The sequence below is a fragment of the Rutidosis leptorrhynchoides genome, chromosome 1 (genome assembly GCF_046630445.1).
Source record: "Rutidosis leptorrhynchoides isolate AG116_Rl617_1_P2 chromosome 1, CSIRO_AGI_Rlap_v1, whole genome shotgun sequence".
Classification (NCBI taxonomy): Eukaryota; Viridiplantae; Streptophyta; class Magnoliopsida; order Asterales; family Asteraceae; genus Rutidosis; species Rutidosis leptorrhynchoides.
The window spans coordinates 198,176,115-198,198,378 of record NC_092333.1 but is presented as its reverse complement, the minus strand read 5'-3'; the positions used below and the strand labels follow the sequence as shown (position 1 = coordinate 198,198,378).

General features: G+C 33.7%; 1 protein-coding gene across 1 annotated transcript; it reads left to right on the top strand.

Moving 5' to 3' along the window:
* The first annotated feature begins 1,148 nt into the window (after positions 1 to 1,148).
* LOC139893573 (uncharacterized) lies at positions 1,149 to 22,089 on the top strand. Its single transcript, XM_071876748.1, has 7 exons — positions 1,149 to 1,220; positions 1,303 to 1,358; positions 1,621 to 1,886; positions 2,346 to 2,565; positions 2,687 to 2,871; positions 21,409 to 21,796; positions 22,059 to 22,089. Exons 1-7 carry the CDS (start codon positions 1,149 to 1,151, stop codon positions 22,087 to 22,089), a joined length of 1,218 nt encoding a protein of 405 aa, XP_071732849.1.
* Positions 22,090 to 22,264: the final 175 nt, after the last annotated feature.

Sequence of the window (22,264 nt, the reverse complement as noted above, 5' to 3'; positions counted from 1 at the left end):
GTGTGTGTGTTCTTGCTAGAGAGAAAGAGAGAGAGATGGAGGTGATTGAATGGTGGTGATTGGGGTGGACTAGTTGACCTAGTCAACTAGTTTGCCCCGTGTCAATTTTAGTCCCTCGAGTTTAGAAGCGGGTGCGGGATTTAACCGATCGAATATTTTTAAAACGCAAGTTAACGAGAGGTGTTATAATTAAATGATGGAATTATTATGAACGTTAGTCAACGGAAACTATGAATTTAAATAACGAAAGGTATTATTTTAAAAAAAAAGACGGGCGTTAAAATAATTTAACGGAAAAATGCGGGATGTTACACCAACACTGATAAAGAAGGCGAGGGTAACGAATTGGTACCCATAGAAGTAGGCATGATACATCCATGGAAAGCTGGACAATGGAGGAAGGCAGAAGTGTTAGAAGATTGGGAAGAGCAATTATATCATTTCCTTCTATGTTCAACACAAATCCATCCGATGGTCCAGTGGTTATCAAAGCACGAGTTGCTAATTGCTTAAAACGCAATATTTATACTGACACAGGAGCTGGAGCAGACATTATGTATGAACATTGCTTCATACAGCTTCCCAAAGATGTGAAAGAAAAAATGAAGGAAACATATGTGCAGTTACCAAGTTTTACAAGTGAGCCGTCTTGGTCGAAAGGAAGCATTCTGCTTGAAGTAACCTTAGGCAAGTCACCCTTAAGACGCACAACCAACATTTAGTTACTGGTAGTTAAAGCAAATTCACAATACAATATAATTTTAGGACGAACTGCTTTAATGACGTTTGGAGCTGTAACATCAACTGTGCATGGCATGATGAAGTTTCCAACACCAGGCGGAATATCAACGTTGTATGCAGAACGGCAGAAGTTGATTGAGTGTTCTCAAGTAACAAAAGCAATAATTAAGCCAATAATACATGATGATGGGTCAATTTCGCCAAATTCACAGTTTCCAGATCAAAAAATCATAATTGGGCATACGTTATCTACTGCATGTAAAGAAAAATTATACAATATCTTGGCAACAAATTTAGACATTTTTGCATGGCAACCGTCTGATATGACCGATGTCCCAAGGGAAGTGGCAAAACATAGGTTAAATGTGAATCCTAACATGCATCATGTTTGTCAAAGGAAATGAGGCATGGCGCCAGAAAGAAGCAAATTCCTCCGTGATGAGATACAAAGTTTGGTAGATGCTGGGATCTTGCGAGAGGTAAAATATCAGACATGGGTGGCCAATCCAGTCATGGTTAGGAAGCCGGATAACTCATGGAGAATGTGTGTGGATTTCACAGATATCAATAAAGCATGCCCAAAGGATAATTATCCCTTACCTGAAATCGATTGGAAGGTTGAATCATTGGCAGGATATCAATTTAAATGTTTCTTAAATGCAGCTAAGGGGTATCATCAAATACCTATGGATTTAAAAGATGAAGACAAAACGGCTTTTCACACGACGGAAGGCATATTCTGTTACATGAAAATGCCTTTTGGACTGAAAAATGCAGGAGCAACATATCAACGACTTATTGATATGGATTTTAAGGATCAAATTGGGTGAAATCTAGAAGCTTATGTGGATGATATTGTTATAAAAAGTCATACTGAAGAAAAGATGTTACGAGATATACAAGAGACTTTTGCATCTTTGGTGTGGAGGAAGGAAAGTTTGGTGTGGAGGAAGGAAAATTTTTAGGTCACATAGTTACAGAACGGGGTATCAAAGCTAATCCTAAGAAAATTCAAGCAATTGAAGACATGAAATCGCCGGTCAGCAAGAAAGACGTTCAAAGATTGCATGGATGTTTAGCAGCATTAACAAGATTTCTGTCTAAAGCAGCTGAGAAGTCGCTTCCATTCATGAAAGTGTTAAAAGGTTGTTTAAATAAAAAATATTTTGTATGGACGGCGGAAGCCGAAAATGCATTCCATGAGGTTAAGCAGTTGTTGAAAACGTTACCAACATTAACAGCACCAAAAGAAGGGGAGACCTTAATTTTGTATTTAGCTATCTCAAAATAAGTAATTAGTTCTTTCTTAATCGCAGAACGGAACGGTGTGCAAATGCCTATATATTTTGTTAGCAAAGTATTGCAGCTCGGTGAAACGAATTATCCACCACTTCATCGCATGGTTTATGCCCTTGTGCATACTGCACGACGTTTACGAAGGTATTTTCAAGGTCATCCTATCTTGGTGTTAACAGATCAACCGTTGAAGCAAATACTCCGGCGTCCGGAATCATCTGGCTGTCTAGCAAAATGGGCCATCGAGTTGGGGGAATATGAAATCAATTTTGCTCCCCGGAATGCAGTTAAAGGACAAATTTTGGCAGATTTTCTCCTGGAAACAAATGAAAAAGTGGAATACGACAATAAAATGGCACCAAAACAGCATGTATGGGAATTACACACTGATGGGGCCTCCAGTGAAGAGGGAACAGGTGCAGGGCTGGTTTTAACAAGTCCATATGGAGAGGAGTATACTTATGCATTGAAATTTTGTTTTTATGCGTCCAACAGCGAAGCAGAATATGAGGCATTACTCTCCGGCTTGTGCATAGCAGCGGAAATGGACATAACAAATTTATGAGCATATGTTGATTCTCAAATTGTGGCCCAACAGGTTAATGGAACATTTGATGCACGGGATACATCAATGAGGCAATATGTAAAGTTGGTGGAGACAATTTCAAAGAGATAACTTTGAAGTTGTGAAAATCCCTCGAAATAAGAATAAGAAGGCTGACGTCTTAAGCAAACTGGCTACTTTAACCTTTGATCATTTGCACAAACGAATGTTGGTTGAAGAGCTTAAAGAAAAATCAATACATGAAAAACCAATTATGGCAATAGTTGAAGGTACCAAGGAAACTTGGATGACGCCATATTTGAGGTATTTGCATGACGGAGGGTTACCCATTGACAAGACGGAAGCAAGAAGAATAAGAGTAACGGCACCAATGTATGAAGTGATTAATGGTGTTTGATAATGCTAAAAACGAACATATATTTCATAGCATTATTCCTCAAGAAAGACAAGCTTTTAGTTGCAATTGTTCTATTTAAAAGTGATATTCGTTTAAATAATAAAAGATGAAGACAAAAGACAGATTCGACGAATTGAAGACGCAAACGACCAAAAAGCTCAAAAGTACAAAAGACAATCAAAGAGGTTCCAATTATTGATAAGAAAAGTCTCGAAATTACAAGAGTACAAGATTCAAAACGCAAAGTACAAGATATTAAATTGTACGCAAGGACGTTCGAAAATCCGGAACCGGGACATGAGTCAACTCTCAACGCTCGACGCAACGGACTAAAAATTACAAGTCAACTATGCACATAAATATAATATAATATTTAAATAATTCTTATAATTATTTAATATATTATATTTATTTATAAAACCGTCGGTAAACAAAGAGCCAAACTTGTGTGAGCTGTAAAAGCAAACTCCGCGACTCACGGAGTCTGAAGGCCAAAAGGGCCGCGAGTCGCGGAGCCCCAATTTCTGAAACTCCCTATAAAAGCAACCTAATTCTGATCGCAAAAACATTCCTAATCTATCTCTCTTTCAATATATACGTAAAAATATATATATAATTTATATTTTAATTTTAATTTTAATTTTAAATCCTAATAATAAGGGTATGTTAGCGAATGTTGTAAGGGTGTAAGTCGAAATTCTGTCCGTGTAACGCTACGCTATTTTTAATCATTGTAAGTTATGTTCAACCTTTTTACATTAATGTCTCGTAGCTAAGTTATTATTATGATTATTTAATCCGAAGTAATCATGATGTTGGGCTAATTACTAAAATTGGGTAATTGGGCTTTGTACCATAATTGGGGTTTGGATAAAAGAACGACACTTGTGGAAATTAGACTATGGGTTATTAATGGGTTTTATATTAATTAAACAATACCTTGTTAATTTAATATACAAACTTATAATTCGACGTATTTATATATAACCACATACGCTTGACTGGGTACGGTGGGCGGGATATCTATAAATACCAATAATTATTCATTTTACCGGATACGGAACTGGATTAATAGTTAATAGACTTGTTGAAACAGGGGTGAATTACATTCAAGGGTAATTGGTGCAATTGTTAACAAAGTAGTAAAACCTTAGTTTACACGCAGTCGATAACCTGGTGTATTCATTAAACAAAGTATTAAAACCTTGTTACAATTCGAATCCCCAATTAGTTGGAATATTTGACTTCAGGAATAAGAATAATTTGACGAAGGCTTTCGCTCTTTATATTTATGACTGATGGACTATTATGGACAAATCCGTATGGACATATTAAATAATCCAGGACAAAGGACAATTAACCCATGAGCATAAAACTAAAATCGACACGTCAAACATCATGATTACGGAAGTTTAAATAAGCATAATTCTTTTATTTCATATTTAATTTCCTTTATTTTATATTTAATTGCACTTCTAATTATCGCATTTTTATTGTTATTATATTTAATTGCACTTTTAATTATCGTACTTTTTAATTATCGCAAGTTTATTTTATCGCATTTTTATTATTCGCAATTTCATTATTGTTATTTACTTTACGCTTTAATTTAAGTCTTATATTTATATTTATTATTTTACATTTGGTTTTAATAATAATAATATTACTTATATATATATTTATATTTTTATAAAAGTAAACTAATATAGCGTTAAGCTTTGTTTAAAAAGATTCCCTGTGGAACGAACCGGACTTACTAAAAACTACACTACTGTACGATTAGGTACACTGCCTATAAGTGTTGTAGCAAGGTTTAAGTATATCCATTCTCTAAATAAATAAATATCTTGTGTAAAATTGTATCGTATTTAATAGTATTTCCTGTAAAAATATAAACTATTTTGTACCCCTTTGCTTTAACATCAAGTATTTTTGGCGCCGCTGCCGGGGAACTCTTAAACACCGGAAGCGCAACGCTAATAAGAAAGAAAAAAAAAAGATTTTTAGTTTACTTTTATTAAAATTCGTTTTTATAAAAATACGTTTTTAATTATTCGAAAATATAAAAAGAAAAACAAAAATATAAATACTTTTAGGAGTTTGATAAATATTTAAGTTTTATAAAGTTTCTTTAGTTTGTAAAAATATAAGTTTTATTTAATTTATTTTATAAATATATTTTATAAATATAAAAGACCGAAAAAAATAATAATATAAATATATATAAATCTATTTTTTTTTAGATTGTTATAAAGTATTTTATTTTTATCTTAGTTATTAAAGATAAGTTTTATTTAAATTATATAAATATTTTAATTAGATTTTAAAACAGAAAATATAAAAACAGAAAATAAAAAATAAAAAAAAACGCGTAAAATAAAAAACTGTTCCAGAGTTGAAAACTGGAACCCCGCGACTCGCGGGGTTTGCTGCATCGAATACCGCGAATTGCGGAGTAACTCTGACACCGACAGAAATCCTAACTGCAATTAATTACGGGTAATTAATTATTATTATTATTATTTAACCCTAATTATTATTATTATTATAATTAGTTTTATTTTAAGTTTTACTTTTTATTTAATTTGTTTTATTTAGTTAAATTAGTTTAATTAAATTGTAAAATTAATAGTTTTATAAAATAAATAATATAAAAATAATATTTTTATAAAAATTGTAATTTTTACAACTTTTTGTATATTTTTATATTTTGTCCCTTTTTAATATTTTTAGCGTAACTTTTGTATTTTTTGCTCGTATTTAATTTTAATTCATAGTTTTTGCCATAGTTATTTTTACTTCTAGATTTTTAGGCTTTGCCGTAAAATCCCTTAAGTGCTTTTTCTTTAGACTAAGATTTAGGTGCTTTAGAATTTTGCGACGCCTTTTTAAGTTTTAGTTTCTTTTTAAGTTATTTCCATTTGGGATTTAGTTTTTCCTGTAAGGTTTAATATTTTTAGACGACTTTTACCTATGTATCAATTATCATTCCAATTAGTAATCTCAATTTGCGATTATAATTTTAAGTTAGTTGTAGTAATAAGGTTAGGTTAGTCAAGTGTTTTTAAGTTTTATAAGTTTCTTTTATTTTTCCGTCACCTTTTATTTTTCAACCATTTTTCTTTTTCGACCTTTTTCGACGAACTCTTTTTCTTTCTTATTTCTCGCTATTCTAGTTTTAGGACATAGATTTTTATTCTACTTTTTATCTAAATTTCTTAAAATTACGAAAATTTATTTTAAGTAGTTAAATTAATAGACATCAAAATTTTCTGGTTCGTAGTAATAGTTGGATTTGTACGTGGACCGGGTTATTGGAGCCAAACAGTCCTCAATTATATTGAGACCAAACGAATCCTGCCCCTCTGCTGCATCTTTTGGCTATTCGAAACGTGGGTAAAATCAGAAAAGTCTATTGATTGGATAACTTATTATAATTTTTCTTTCCTTTTAAAAACTAATAAGATATTCAGTGAATGCACCGAGCAAGACGTTCACCACCTTTTGTACGTTCACCACCTGTAACTAGATCAAGACATTTAGCAAATATTACTGCCGTGGATTTTTCTTTAGAATCGTCATCCAGTCGACCAAGTACTCCAGTTCAAATTTCCGATAATCCATTTTTTGAACCCAACCTCACAATTGAGAATCCGGAGAATATTCAAGAACGATTCGTAGATCCTGAACCACTAAACATTCCTCCAGAACCACCAATCATTCAAACAGAGATTGTTGAGGAACGAACCATTAAATCAGAATCCTCTAGTGATTCCGATTCAACAAGTTCAATTATGGAGAATTTGGAACCTTTATGTATGGAAGACCGAATGAGAGCTAAACGCACTGGCCAAGGTCACGCAATTACTCATCCAGACTTTAATGCGCCAGATTATGAAATCAAAGGACAAATTCTACACATGGTGACTAATCAATGCCAATTTAGTGGTGCGCCGAAGGAAGATCCAAATGAACATTTACGTACCTTTAATAGGATCTGCACACTATTTAAAATCCGAGAAGTGGAGGATGAACAGATATATCTCATGTTATTTCCCTGGACTTTAAAGGGAGAAGCCAAAGATTGGTTGGAATCGTTACCTGAAGGGGCGATTGAGACATGGGATGTTTTAGTTGAAAAATTTCTTAAACAATTCTTTCCTGCATCTAAAGCCGTAAGACTTCAAGCAGAAATTGTTACGTTTACACAGAAGCCAAATGAAACTCTATATGAGGTATGGACTAGATATGGAAAGTTATTAAGAGGATGTTCGCAACATGGTTTAGACACATGTCAAATAGTACAAATATTCTACCAAGGATGCGACATCACTACAAGGAAAGACATAGATATAGCAGCTGGTGGTTCTATTATGAAGAAAACCGAAACTGATGCTTACAAAATTATTGATAACACTGCTTCCCACTCACATGAGTGGCACCAAGAAAAAGATATCGTTAGATCATCTAAAGCAGCTAGAGCCGATTCTAGCCATGACTTAGATTCCATTTCCGCAAAGATAGATGCTGTCGAGAGACGAATGGAAAAGATGACTAAGGATATTCACTCAATACGAATTAGTTGTGAGCAGTGTGGAGGACCACATTTGACAAAAGATTGTCTAAGTATTGAATTAACAATGGAATAAAGAGAGAATATTTCATACATAAACCAAAGGCCTGGAAATAATTATCAGAATAATTATCAACCGCCAAGACCGATTTACAATCAAAACCAGAATTATAACCGAAATATTCCATACAACAACCAACAAGGTCCTAGCAATCAACAAGTATCCAATAATAATTACAATCAGCAAAGACCTAATTTTCAAAACAAACCACCACAACAAACCGATGATAAAAAGCCGAATTTAGAAGATATGATGACGAAGCTAGTTGAAACTCAAACGCAGTTTTTCACATCTTAGAAACAAACTAATGAACAAAATGCTCAAGCATTTAGAAATCAACAAGCTTCTATTCAAAATCTGGAACAAGAAGTAAGTAACCTAGCAAGGTTAATAGGTGAAAGAAAACCGGGAAGTCTACCTAGTGATACAAACGCTAACCCCAGGAATGAAACAGCTAAAGCCATTACCACAAGAAGTGGTACAACACTTAAACCACCTGAAATACCTGTAACTTCTGATGAAGCTATTCCTACTCCACAAGAATCACAACCTGATCAAGATAAGGAAAAAGAACCGGTAGTTGAGAAGGTTAATGAAGATAACACAGCTAAGGATAAACCTTATGTTAAACCATACCAACCACCACTTCCTTACCCGAGTAAAATGAAGAAAGAGAAACTTGAAGCCGAGCAATCCAAATTCTTGGATATGTTTAAACAGATAAATGTAAATCTTCCTTTCATTGATGTGATTTCAGGAATGCCTAGATATGCTAAATTCTTGAAAGATCTAATCTCAAATAGAAAGAAAATGGAAGAACTCTCGGCTGTTACTATGAATGCTAATTGTTCAGCAGTGCTGTTGAATAAGATACCAGAAAAATTATCTGATCCAGGAAGTTTCACAATTCCATGTTTTCTGGGTAGTCTTAGTTCAATAGAAGCATTAGCAGACTTAGGTGCTAGTATAAATCTAATGCCATATTCACTATACGCTAAACTAGACCTTGGAGAATTGAAACCAACCAGAATAAGCATACAACTACCCGATAGATCAATAAAATATCCTAGAGGGATAATGGAGAACATGCTAGTTAAAGTTGGTACTTTAGTATTTCCAGTAGATTTTGTTGTTCTGGATATGGAAGAAGATTCTCAAGTTCCTCTCATATTAGGAAGGCCATTCTTAAACACGGCTAAAGCAATGATAGACGTGTTCGGTAAGAAACTGACCCTAAGTATAGAGGATGAGAGTGTTACCTTTTCAGATGATAGAGCAATGCAACAACCACAATCTGCAGATGATACATGTTATTATATTCAAACTATAGATGCACATGCAGAATTATTAGAAGAATTTCCAGAATTACAAGGAATAGGAGAATGTTCTTTAGGAGAAGGTAATGAACCAATTGATGAAGCTGAAATGTTAGCTACACTTATAGCTAATGGATATGAACCAACAACAGAAGAAATTCAAATGCTAAAAGAAGAAGACAGATATCGATATAAATCATCGATAGAAGAACCTCCGAAATTAGAGTTAAAGCCACTTCCAAACCATTTGGAATACGCTTATTAACATGGTGAATCTGAATTACCTGTAATAATATCGTCTTCTCTTATTGAAAATGAGAAATCACAACTCATTTCTGTGTTGAAAGCTCATAAACCAGCCATTGCATGGAAGATTCATGATATTAAAGGAATAAGTCTTTCGTATTGCACACATAAAATCCTTATGGAAGAAGGTCATAAAACGTATGTGCAACGCCAACGAAGACTAAATCCTAATATGCAAGATGTAGTTAAGAAAGAGATTATTAAACTGCTAGATGCAGGTTTAATTTATCCAATTTCTGATAGTCCATGGATAAGCCCAGTTCAATGCGTGCCTAAGAAGGGTGGCATGACTGTCATTACAAATGAGAAAAATGAGCTTATTCCTACTAGGACTGTAACAGGATGGCGTGTATGTATTGATTATAGAAAATTAAATGACGCCACCAGAAAAGATCACTTTCCCTTACCTTTCATAGATCAAATGTTGGAAAGATTAGCCGGAAATAGTTACTATTATTTTCTAGATGGATTTTCCGGATATTTTCAAATTCCAATAGCACCCGAAGACTAAGAGAAAACTACATTCACATGCCCTTATGGTACTTTTGCTTACAAACGCATGCCATTTGGACTTTGTAACGCCCCTGCAACCTTTCAAAGGTGTATGATGGCGATTTTTCACGACATGATAGAAGAATGCATGGAAGTTTTCATGGATGACTTTTCAGTCTTCGGTGATACATTTGAATCATGTCTAGTTAATCTTGAACGAATGCTTATTAGATGCGAACAATCAAATCTAGTACTTAATTGGGAGAAATGCCATTTTATGGTTAAAGAAGGCATCGTTCTTGGTCATAAAATTTCAAAAGAAGGAATTGAAGTGGATAGAGCTAAAGTAGATGTAATTGCTAAACTTCCACATCCCACCAATGTTAGAGGAGTTAGGAGTTTTCTAGGGCATGCCGGTTTTTACCGACGTTTCATAAAAGATTTTTCTAAAATTGCCACTCCTATGAATAAACTCCTAGAAAAGGATGCTCCATTCATCTTTTCAGATGAGTGTATCAAATATTTTAATATTCTTAAAGAGAAACTCACTAATGCGCCGATCATGATAACACCAAATTGGAATCTACCATTTGAACTAATGTGCGATGCAAGTGATTTTGCAATGGGAGCCGTTTTAGGACAAAGGATTGAAAAACGATTTCAACCTATATATTATGCTAGTAAGACGTTACAAGGAGCACAAACGAACTATACAACTACTGAAAAAGAACTCCTTGCTATTGTCTTTGCTTTTGACAAATTTCGATCATATCTCGTTCTAGCAAAAATGGTGGTCTATACCGACCATTCTGCTCTTAGATACCTATTTTCAAAACAAGATGCTAAACCAAGATTAATCCGTTGGATCTTACTCTTACAAGAGTTTGATATTGAAATCCGAGATAAAAGAGGAGCAGAAAATCTCGCCGCTGATCACCTTTCTCGTCTTGAAAATCCTGAATTAGAAGTTCTAAATGAATCGGCCATACAAGACAACTTTCCTGATGAATATCTATTGAAGATAGATTATAAAGAAATTCCATGATTTGCAGACTATGCAAACTACTTAGTTTGTGGATTCCTTGAAAAAGGATTATCGTACCAAAGATGAAAGAAATTCTTCAGTGATATAAAACACTATTTTTGGGAAGATCCACATCTGTTTAAAAGTTGTCCCGATGGAATAATACGCCGATGTGTATTTGGAGATGAAGCTAGTAAAATTTTAAACCATTGTCACACAGGACCAACAGGAGGGCATTATGGGCCTCAACTAACAGCAAGAAAAGTTTATGATGCTGGATTCTATTGGCCTACAATTTACAAAGACGCACACCTTCTTTGCAAATCCTGTGATGCTTGTCAAAGGGCCGGAAAAATAAGTCAACGTGATGAAATGCCACAAAATGTCATCCAAGTATGTGAAGTATTTGACATTTGGGGTATTGACTTTATGGGTCCATTTCCAAAATCTCATAATAATCTCTATATTCTCGTAGCCATTGATTATGTATCTAAATGGGCGGAAGCACAAGCTCTCCCAACTAACGATGCACGAGTTGTAGTCAACTTTTTAAAACGTCTTTTTGCAAGGTTTGGAACACCGAAAGCTTTAATAAGTGATCGGGGAACTCATTTCTGTAATAATCAACTTGAGAAAGTTCTTAAAAGATATGGAGTAACTCATAAAATCTCCACCGCATATCATCCCCAAACAAGTGGACAAGTTAAAAATACCAACCGAGCTTTAAAACGTATTCTAGAGAAAACCGTAGGATCAAATTCGAAGGAATGGTCCATTAAATTGGAGGATGCACTCTGGGATTTTAGAACAGCCTATAAAACTCCAATTGGAACCACACCTTTTAGACTTGTTTATGGAAAAGCATGTCATCTTCCAGTAGAAATTGAACACAGAGCATTTTGGGCTTTGAAGACATGTAATCTTGATTTACATGAAGCCGGACGTCTACGATTAAGTCAACTAAACGAATTAGAAGAATTAAGACATGAAGCATACGAAAATTCGTTTATCTATAAAGAAAGAACGAAGAAATGGCATGATAAAAGAATCAGAAGTTCAAAAGAATTTAAGGAAGGAGACAGAGTTCTTCTTTTCAATTCACGATTCAAGCTATTTCCTGGAAAATTGAAATCAAGATGGTCTGGACCATTCATAGTCAAAAGAGTTTTCCCATACGGAACGATAGAATTAATAAATTCAAATGGGATTGAATTTAAAGTTAATGGTCACAGAGTTAAACATTACATACATGGTCCGATGGAAGTTGACAATGAAGTTAATCATAATTTCACCACCCAAGAAAACCTTCAAAATGAAAACATAAATATGTTATCAACAACATATGAAAAATCAAAATTGGAATATAGGGAGGATTTAAATTTGAGTGATGAAGAAGAATTCCTATACAAACCTCCCATTCCAAGAAACGAAGAAAAATGTGAACAAGAAATTCAAATAGAAATGAAAGAACCAAGGAAAGAACACCCGAAAAAGGTTTACAAACCAACTCGACTTACTAAAGCAGGAGACCCGGGTGAATTTATCATTTCTTGCTTACTTAATGATGGTGCTGTATATAATGGACTCGCAGATTTAGGAGCAAGTGCAAATATTATGCCTCTTTCCTTATACAAAAGATTAGGCATGGGTAAATTAAAACCAGCCAAAATAGGTGTTCAATCATTTGACCAAACCATTAAACACCCGGTTGGAATAGCAAATAATTTACATGTTAACGTGGGAAGTTTGACCTTTGTTGCAAACTTCATAGTGATTAATATGGAGGAAAACCTTGATATTCCTCTAATTCTAGGTCGCCCATTTTTAGCAACCACCGAGGCATTCATTGATGTAAGAGAAGGTAGAATGACACTTAGGGATGGTGATACATCGATCACCTTTGTGAACCGAAAGTTTAGATCTCCACAAACCAAAACTGTTAGACCAATAAAAACGCATAAGTGTGGGGAAGATGAAGAAACACTTAATGATGATCCAATCACAAAGAATGCCGTTGATGATACGAAATTAGATGAACCCATTTTTAACAGTTCAACGAAGAAACTTTATAAACGGATTCACGATGCTAAAATTAAAGGAAACTTTAAGTTATATAACCGATTAATATCCAATTTATCGTCAAAAGAAAAGGCAATGTTAGTTGAATTTGTAAAAGTTACGGAGGAAATCAACAAATGGATTGAAGTAAAAGTCAAAGATATACAAGTTGTTGATGATTCAATTGAAAATAATGCTAATCACAATTTCGATACCACAGCTGACTAAGTATGGGGAGAATCAAGGGGTTTATGTATTTCTGTTAGAGTTAGATTGTCTGTTTTCGTGTAGTTCTCGAAAATGGAACCCGGATGGTCTTTCCCTAGCAGACCCTAAAGAACTAGTCTTCTCCCCCCATTCTGAATTTTTATTTTTTTTAGGTTTTTACAAAATGAAGACTGCCTGTGAACTAAACCATGGTCTAATGCTACACGCTTTGATCACTAAACAAAATAATGACATACTACCAAGTGAAATAGTATCAGTAATCAGAGAAAGAATGGACGGAGTTAGAAAAGAATCCAGATGCGAAGATAATAAGTTACAATTTGGTAAAGGAAAATCAAAATCCGCAGCGAAAAGAAGAGCACGACACCTAGAAAGATGTCACAAATGCGGAAAATGGTCACATGGAGGTAAATGTTCAAATAATCAAACCTATTCAAACACCGAATTTGTTACTTTATGCAGAGACGGACCGTTCATATGTTTAGAAGAAAAGACACTGAATGCTCGAGGTTACGCCTATGTAGCTATGGAAAACCAATTAAACTGACTATCTTATGAATGGGATAGATCATATAACTAAGAATACTATCTCACAGGTAAGTCTGTACAGTTTTTATTTGTTATTTTTATTTTTTAACCTTTTGATAATAAACGCTAATTTGTTCGCTATAAAGTATTAAATTGGTATTGAATAAAATTAGGTTTGGCGACCGAAATTATTGATATCATTCAAAAATTTATTACATCACTGCGAAATTTAACGTTTATTCTTAGGGTATAAATATCTTTAAACAATCAACCCAAAATATTTCAAAAATTCGTCATGAGTTAAATTAGGTCTTGGAACCGAAATTACTTTACCGAAAAGAGGGGCGCATATTTTTGATAATATTTGATTGATTAAAGTGGGATAAAAAGCCAAAAAGATTTTTAATTTTATTTTAACCATGTTTTTAAAATTAATATTTAAATCTTAAATTAATATTGTAAACTTTATAAAAACAATATATTTAAAATTGTAAATATTTGAAAAATTAATATAAGTTTGGTGTGAATTTATAATATGAATTTTTAAATTAAGTTTGGTGTGAATTTTTTTTATTTTTAAAATATGAATTTTTAATTTTATGCATTTCAAATTTTAAAGTTTGGTGTGAATTTTTACTATTAATTTTGAATTTTATATTTAAATTGTGTGAATTTAAAAACAAAAATTTACTTTATCTCATTAAGTTGAAAATATGATTTTTAAAATTCGTCGTAAGTTGAAGACTAGGTCTTTGAACCGAAATTGTTTTACCCGAGGGAGGGACGAGAACTTTTATTATCATTATTTTTAATCTTATTGAATTAAAGTATACCAAAAACATTAAAAAAACCCCAAAAATCTTAGCTTTTAAAACAATCGCTACAAAAAGACAAATTTTAAAATTTTGTCGAGGGACGGACTAGGACATCAATCCGAAACGACCTCGTCCTAAATAACAAGGGAAACAAAATTTTAAAATTAATTACTTAATTGTTTTAATTAGTATAAGATATATAAAAAAAAAAAACAAACTCCGCGACTCGCGGAGTTTGAAGGGGAAATCTCCGCGAGTCGCGGGAGGACCAAAACCCAGAAAAAAATAAAACGTAAAAAACAGATCAGTTCACTCCCCACACCAAATACTGCGAAGAACACAGCGAAAAAACCCGAAAATACACGCAAAAACACCCCCAAAATCACAATTTTTAACCGTTAATCATCAAATCTTTTACTAAAATCATGTTGAGAAGGATGCTATCAAGGAATTACTCAAGAAAAACGGTAAATTTCTACACCTAAACACCATTTAATCCGAAAATTAGTGTTCTTGAGCAATTTTTTCCCCAATTTGATTTTGATGCTTTTTAGTGTAATTATGCTTAAATTGTTTATGTATTATGCTTGTATAACCTAGATAGATGCTATTTAACATGATTAGAAGCCTTAAACTTCAAATTTTGAGTAATCTAGGGTTTGTGTTCTTGAGCCAATTTGGGGCTTTTTGATATAAACAGGTTATGGCCGATTTTTGTCATGAATTGTTGCTAAATTAAGTAGTGTAATATGTTTAGGTAGTTAAATGATCCAAACTTTGAGCCTAAACATGATTTTGAGAATTAAAGTGGACTTTTTCAAGTCTAAAAATTCATGAACTTGATTTTTGAGAGATAATGACATTTGAAACTTGTTTAATTGCTAGTAATGATTATTTTGACATGTTATTTGAGTTGAATGCTTATGAACTTGGCGTACATTTTCGTATATGCTTATTTGAAAAAATGTAGATTTGATGAAAATCTGAAAATGAGCTTAAGTTTGATATAAATTGATCATGTCATTGTAATTATTTTGATTGATGATTTTGCTGACACTAATGCATATTTGGATGCACAAAAAATTGTGTTTGATGTGTTTTGCAGACTGAAAGGGGTGAATCTTCATCCCAAGCTCGCAATGCTCCTGCTGAGAATGCGGAACAACAGGAGGTGGATAACTACTACAAGCAAGATATACCGCATCCAGTCATGACATTTTCTGATATGCACTTGGAAGATTTGCACCCGAACCTGAGATTTGACAGACTTTGGATAGATTATCCTAAATACCAAAGGGGTTTGCATACTCTTCATTCTAAAGTTGTTGAGGTACCTAGGGTCATAGAATGGGGACCCTTAGAAGCTGTAGAATTGGCCGGGCCAATTAGGGAATTACTTGCACAGAGGTATGGTAATTCTACTTTTAATGACTGGGTACGTTTATTCACCATGCGTAGACCTGTATATAAAGTATGGTGTGAAGAATTGTTGTGTAGTATAGAATTAAATGATCGGGTAGCTAGTTTAACCGATCGATCTTTTATTAGATTTTTGTTAGGACGTTCGATGCGCCACATGTCTTTACTAGACATGGCTCAGGCTTTACGTATATATACGCCTAAGGAGTTAGCATCTGCCGATTGTAGAGGGTTGATACTAAATGGTAGAAAGATAGATGAAAATTTTGATACACACGGTGTATGGAGTCAAATGACAAGCCATCACCGATTCAGAGGGGGAAATTACTCTTATTTGGATATAGATAGAGCTGAATTAAGAGTAATTCATAGGTTTTTAGCAAATTCGATTACACAAAGAGGTAAGAACAAGGAAAAGGTAAATGAACAGGATTTGTTTTACCATATGTGTATTCGAGACCCACAAAGCGCTGTAAGTATACCTTATTGTGTGGGTTATTATTTATCAGCTATGGTTAGGGGGATGAGACCGTATAGCATAATAGGAGGTGGTATTTTTATTACTTTGATTGCTGAATATCTCGGTGTGGATATAAGTCGGGGGGGATTATTAGTCGAAGAACCAGAACCCCGCGATACTATAGGTTTAAATGTATACCATGGTGCGAAAGTTTTGAAGAGGCGAAATAACGCCGCAGTACAATACCATGGTAGACATCCACAGGTTGAGAGAAACCAACAACAAGGTAATGTAGGAGGGGGAAATGAGATGCAAGAAATGCAAAGGTTTATAGCTGCACAGGAGTACGAAAATGCTAGACAGAGAGCATTTGAAGATTGGCAAGTTCATCAAAACCAAATCATAGCTTATTGCCAACATATAGGTAGAAACTATATTCCTACTCCAAAACCCATATTCCCTCCATGGTCTATAGAGATGCAACCACCGTATCCTACGTATAACCCTGCCGAAGCATTCTATAGCACCTATGGTTATGCTTGGAACCCCTATTGGTATCAATATCATCCCTAGTCTACTTAGTTTTATTTATTTTGTAATTTGTAATGTTGATACGTTTAATACTTATGTTAATATTGTAATAGTTTTTATAATTTTCTAACTTTTATTCTTAGATTTTAATAATTTTTGAATGTGGGGTAATATACCAAACTTCAAAAATATGTATATATGTTTGCAGTTTATCTTATGTACACAACAGGGTAAAACAACGCATTTTCAAAGACTGGCATTAAGTTCAGCAACAGCAACTAATTTTGACGACAAGATGCAAAATATATGTGAAATAACAACAAGACGGAATGAACAAATGATGTGCACCATTTATCATTCAGCAAACAAACACCAATATATTTGGAAACTTTGGTATAAATTTAATCATTTTCACACAAATCACCCTCAATAATTTAAATTGTTACTGATTTCTTGCAAATGAGGGCATTGCAAGATCTTAAGTGTGGGAAGGGGTTAAATTCTTTCGGATTTTATAATTTCTATCTTAAACACTTGGTTACCATTAAAAATACTAGTAAAGCAGTAGTTGTATTAGAATTTAGTGCTCTCTGATAATAAAGAACAGCCCTAGTCTTATATACTGACTACCCAATTCTAGTAAAATTTTTCAAAATTTTCAATTAAATGAACTCAAAATCATGTTTATACATATTTATGAACGATAAAACTAGGTTTTAACACCGAAATTATTGTAACCTCGGAAAGGAAATAAATTGAGAAACAAACCAAAATGTTAAAATTCATTTAAAATGGAATAGAGGACGATAAAAAGGAAAATAAAAGCCAAGTGTGGGAAAATTTACCAAGTTATCTTAAACATATATCACATATTTTTGTACAAATAACTGAAAATACTTTTGCTTTGAACTAAACTAAAAAGTTTTACCTGATTTACTGTAAGAAAGATGGATCTACACGATGAATCAATTCCATCATTAAAAGGAAGTAAAGTCTTCCGAAAAAGAAACGCGCTTCTTGATTTAGGTCATGAAGTTGTCGTCCTGACTAGCTGTAGGTTGACGAAAAATCTAGAAAAGTCATCACTAAAATCAGCAGGAAATCCACGGACCTCGGCATTAAACAGGGTCGCCAAGTGGTCAGATTTATCCTAACCATGAGAAGGATTTATCTCGTACAATGGGGGGGTACCATGCAAATTAGCTTGATAAGACTAATGAATCAGATCCCCAGAAAGGATAATCTCCTTAAAGATTAAAAATCAGCTTTTAAGCCTGATATTACTCAATCCTTGAGATTGACCTTAAAGATTGAGAATTACAAACTCATGGAATTCAATGATATCTAAACTCGAGCTTGAACGAGAAAATATTTTGATAAAAATTACAAACCGATTTGTTTTCTGAAAACCCTATTTTCAATGCGTTCATTACCATTGAACGTGAAATCCTAGGAATTCACCTGGAATTCATTAGGTCACCTGAACTAAATTGGGTGTCAACCGTAAGAACGGTGGTTGCATAGTGGTCAAAGACAGGACCTTGTGCCAGACCGAAAAATTATAAGGGTGACCTTTACTATTGCTCCTACCAAGGATAGTAATTGTGTCCGACACGTTATAGACCATAATTAAAAGCATGTTAGGGGACATTGCCTTAACAGTTGCTTGTTCAACGCTTTCCTTTACAACCGGACGGTAGTTTACCAAAAGGTAATATACGGGACAAGTAAACTGGACGTGTTGCTTTCCAAATACAAGGTTAGCAAGTGGGTGACACAAAACCGCAAGTTTTGAGCTAAAATTTTCAAATCTGAAACCCACCAAACCCACAAAAATATTTTGCAAACACCGGTAAAGGGTTATTCCGGAAAACTTATCTAGGGTAAAAACTAGATTTAATTTTCAAAAGATCAAATGTTTTCATAAAGATCCAATTTCCTTAATGGATCTAAATTTTTATAGTCATGTGGGACTGTAAACCATATCGTTACTACCATTGTTTATACCGCCGTATAGAAATCACTGATGTACAAAGTGTGAAGAATAAAGAAGTGATTCTTGTATTCCAAGACGATATTGCTTGAGGACAAGCAACGCTCAAGTGTGGGAATATTTTATAATGCTAAAAATGAACATATATTTCATAGCATTATTCCTCAAGAAAGACAAGCTTTTAGTTGTAATTGTTCTATTTAAAAGTGATATTCGTTTAAATAATAAAAGATGAAGACAAAAGACAGATTCGACGAATTGAAGACGCAAACGACCAAAAAGCTCAAAAGTACAAAAGACAATCAAAGAGGTTCCAATTATTGATAAGAAACGTTTCGAAATTACAAGAGTACAAGATTCAAAACGCAAAGTACAAGATATTAAATTGTACGTAAGGACGTTCGAAAATCCGGAACTGGGACATGAGTCAACTCTCAACGCTCGATGCAACGGACTAAAAATTACAAGTCAACTATGCACATAAATATAATATAATATTTAAATAATTCTTATAATTATTTAATATATTATATTTATTTATAAAACCGTCGGTAAACAAAGAGCCAAACTTGTGTGAGCTGTAAAAGCAAACTCCGCGACTCACGGAGTTTGAAGGCCAAAAGGGCCGCGAGTCGCGGAGCCCCAATTTCTGAAACTCCCTATAAAAGCAACCGAATTCTGATCGCAAAAACATTCCTAATCTATCTCTCTTTCAATATATACGTAAAAATATATATATAATTTATATTTTAATTTTAATTTTAATTTTAAATCCTAATAATAAGGGTATGTTAGCGAATGTTATAAGGGTGTAAGTCGAAATTCTGTCCGTGTAACGCTACGCTATTTTTAATCATTGTAAGTTATGTTCAACCTTTTTACATTAATGTCTCGTAGCTAAGTTATTATTATGCTTATTTAATCCGAAGTAATCATGATGTTGGGCTAATTACTAAAATTGGGTAATTGGGCTTTGTACCATAATTGGGGTTTGGATAAAAGAACGACACTTGTGGAAATTAGACTATGGGTTATTAATGGGTTTTATATTAATTAAACAATACCTTGTTAATTTAATATACAAACTTATAATTGGACGTATTTATATATAACCACATACGCTTGACTGGGTACGGTGGGTGGGATATCTATAAATACCAATAATTATTCATTTTAACGGATACGGAACTGGATTAATAGTTAATAGACTTGTTGAAACAGGGGTGAATTACATTCAAGGGTAATTGGTGTAATTGTTAACAAAGTAGTAAAACCTTGGTTTACACGCAGTCGATAACCTGGTGTATTCATTAAACAAAGTATTAAAACCTTGTTACAATTCGAATCCCCAATTAGTTGGAATATTTGACTTCGGGAATAAGAATAATTTGACGAAGGCTTTCGCTCTTTATATTTATGACTGATGGACTATTATGGACAAATCCGTATGGACATATTAAATAATCCAGGACAAAGGACAATTAACCCATGGGCATAAAACTAAAATCGACACGTCAAACATCATGATTACGGAAGTTTAAATAAGCATAATTCTTTTATTTCATATTTAATTTCCTTTATTTTATATTTAATTGCACTTCTAATTATCGCATTTTTATTGTTATTATATTTAATTGCACTTTTAATTATTGTACTTTTTAATTATCGCAAGTTTATTTTATCGCATTTTTATTATTCGCAATTTCATTATTGTTATTTACTTTACGCTTTAATTTAAGTCTTGTATTTATATTTATTATTTTACATTTGGTTTTAACTGCAACTAAAGTTTTAAAATCGACAAACCGGTCATTAAACGGTAAAAACTCCCCTTTATAATAATAATATTACTTATATATATATTTGTATTTTTATAAAAGTAAACTAATATAGCGTTAAGCTTTGTTTAAAAAGATTCCCTGTGGAACGAACCGGACTTACTAAAAACTACACTACTGTACGATTAGGTACACTGCCTATAAGTGTTGTAGCAAGGTTTAAGTATATCCATTCTCTAAATAAATAAATATCTTGTGTAAAATTGCATCGTATTTAATAGTATTTCCTGTAAAAATATAAACTATTTTGTACCCCTTTGCTTTAACATCAGTGTTCTTTATCGAAAGTCTTACAATGGTTCGTTGTTAAGATGTTTAACCAATGATGAAGCATTGAAGGTAGTCAAAGAAATGCAAGAAGGAGTTTGTTCTCAACACTCCGGCTTCCGTACTGTGGCATCACGAAATTATGCGGCAAGGATATTTTTGGCCTTCCCTTTATCGAGATGTTGCAGAGATCATAAAAACATGTGAGAATTGTCAGAGGCATGGTACAGTACAGCGTCTCCCAAAGTATGACTTGATACCAGTGTCATCCGCTTGGCCGTTCTGCAAGTGGGCGATAGATATTGTAGGACCATTCAATAGAAGTACTGGCAAAGCTAAGTTCTTGGTGGTAGCAATTGATTTTTTCATAAAATGGGTTGAAGCAAAGGCTTTAGCAAAGATTACAGGAGAAAATGTCAAGAAGTTTGTTTGGAATGATATAGTGTGCTGTTATGGGGTTCCAAATGAAATAGTCAGTGACAATGATAAACAATTTGCAGATAATCCATTTCGAAGCTGGTGTGAAGAGCTAGGAATAAAGAAAAACTTTACATCTGTTGCTCATCCTCAAGCGAATGGACATGTGGAGGTTACCAACAAAGAAATTGTTGCTGGCATTAAAGCACGATTAGGATTAAGTCAAACTGGTTGGGTGGACGAATTGCCAAATGTGCTATGGGTACACTGGACAACTCCAAAGCGGAGCACGGGGGAAACACCCTTTAGTCTGGTATATGGTACAGAAGCAGTAATACCAGCTAAAATATGTGTCCCAACACAACACATTATGGCATTTGATATTGAAGCTAATTCTGAAGCATTAAGGGACAATCTCAATTTGTTGGAGGAAAGGCGATTGATGGCCGATATCCGGCAAGCAGATCACAAGTATAAAATGGCAAAATATTATAACAAGAAAGTAAAGCATACTCAATTTGCAGTCGGTGATCTGGTGCTACGGGATAATGAGGCAAGTAGGAAAATCAAATTTGAAAAGTTAGCACCAAAATGGGAAGGACCTTATAAGGTCACAAAAGTAAATCAGAACGGATCATACATGCTTGCTGCGCCATCCGGCGAGCAATATGAAAGAGCTTGGAATACAATGAATTTAAAGAAATTTTATGCGTAGTACTATATGCATGGGCAGCTTGATCACCTGTCAAATGCATGAGATGTAGCCATAAATGTAAAAATTTCTTTATAAATATGAATAATAGCAATTATTCTTATGGCAATATTTTTTCATAATTTTTATCCGGCCAAGGATTTTTTAGCCCAGGTGTCACATAGATGTGTGTCATCCCTACCTTCAGAAAGAAAGATAACCTTTCGGTGGTAGAAGTGAAATCATAC

Excerpts from the sequence above, each read along its gene's own strand:
- LOC139893573 (XM_071876748.1), top strand. The coding sequence starts at position 1,149 with ATGGCGCCAGAAAGAAGCAAATTCCTCCGTGATGAGATACAAAGTTTG. Across the intron at positions 2,566-2,686 it reads GAGGCATTACTCTCCGGCTT|TTGGTGGAGACAATTTCAAA; the intron begins GTGCATAGCAGC and ends CAATATGTAAAG. Across the intron at positions 21,797-22,058 it reads ATCCGGCAAGCAGATCACAA|CTTGATCACCTGTCAAATGC; the intron begins GTATAAAATGGC and ends ATGCATGGGCAG.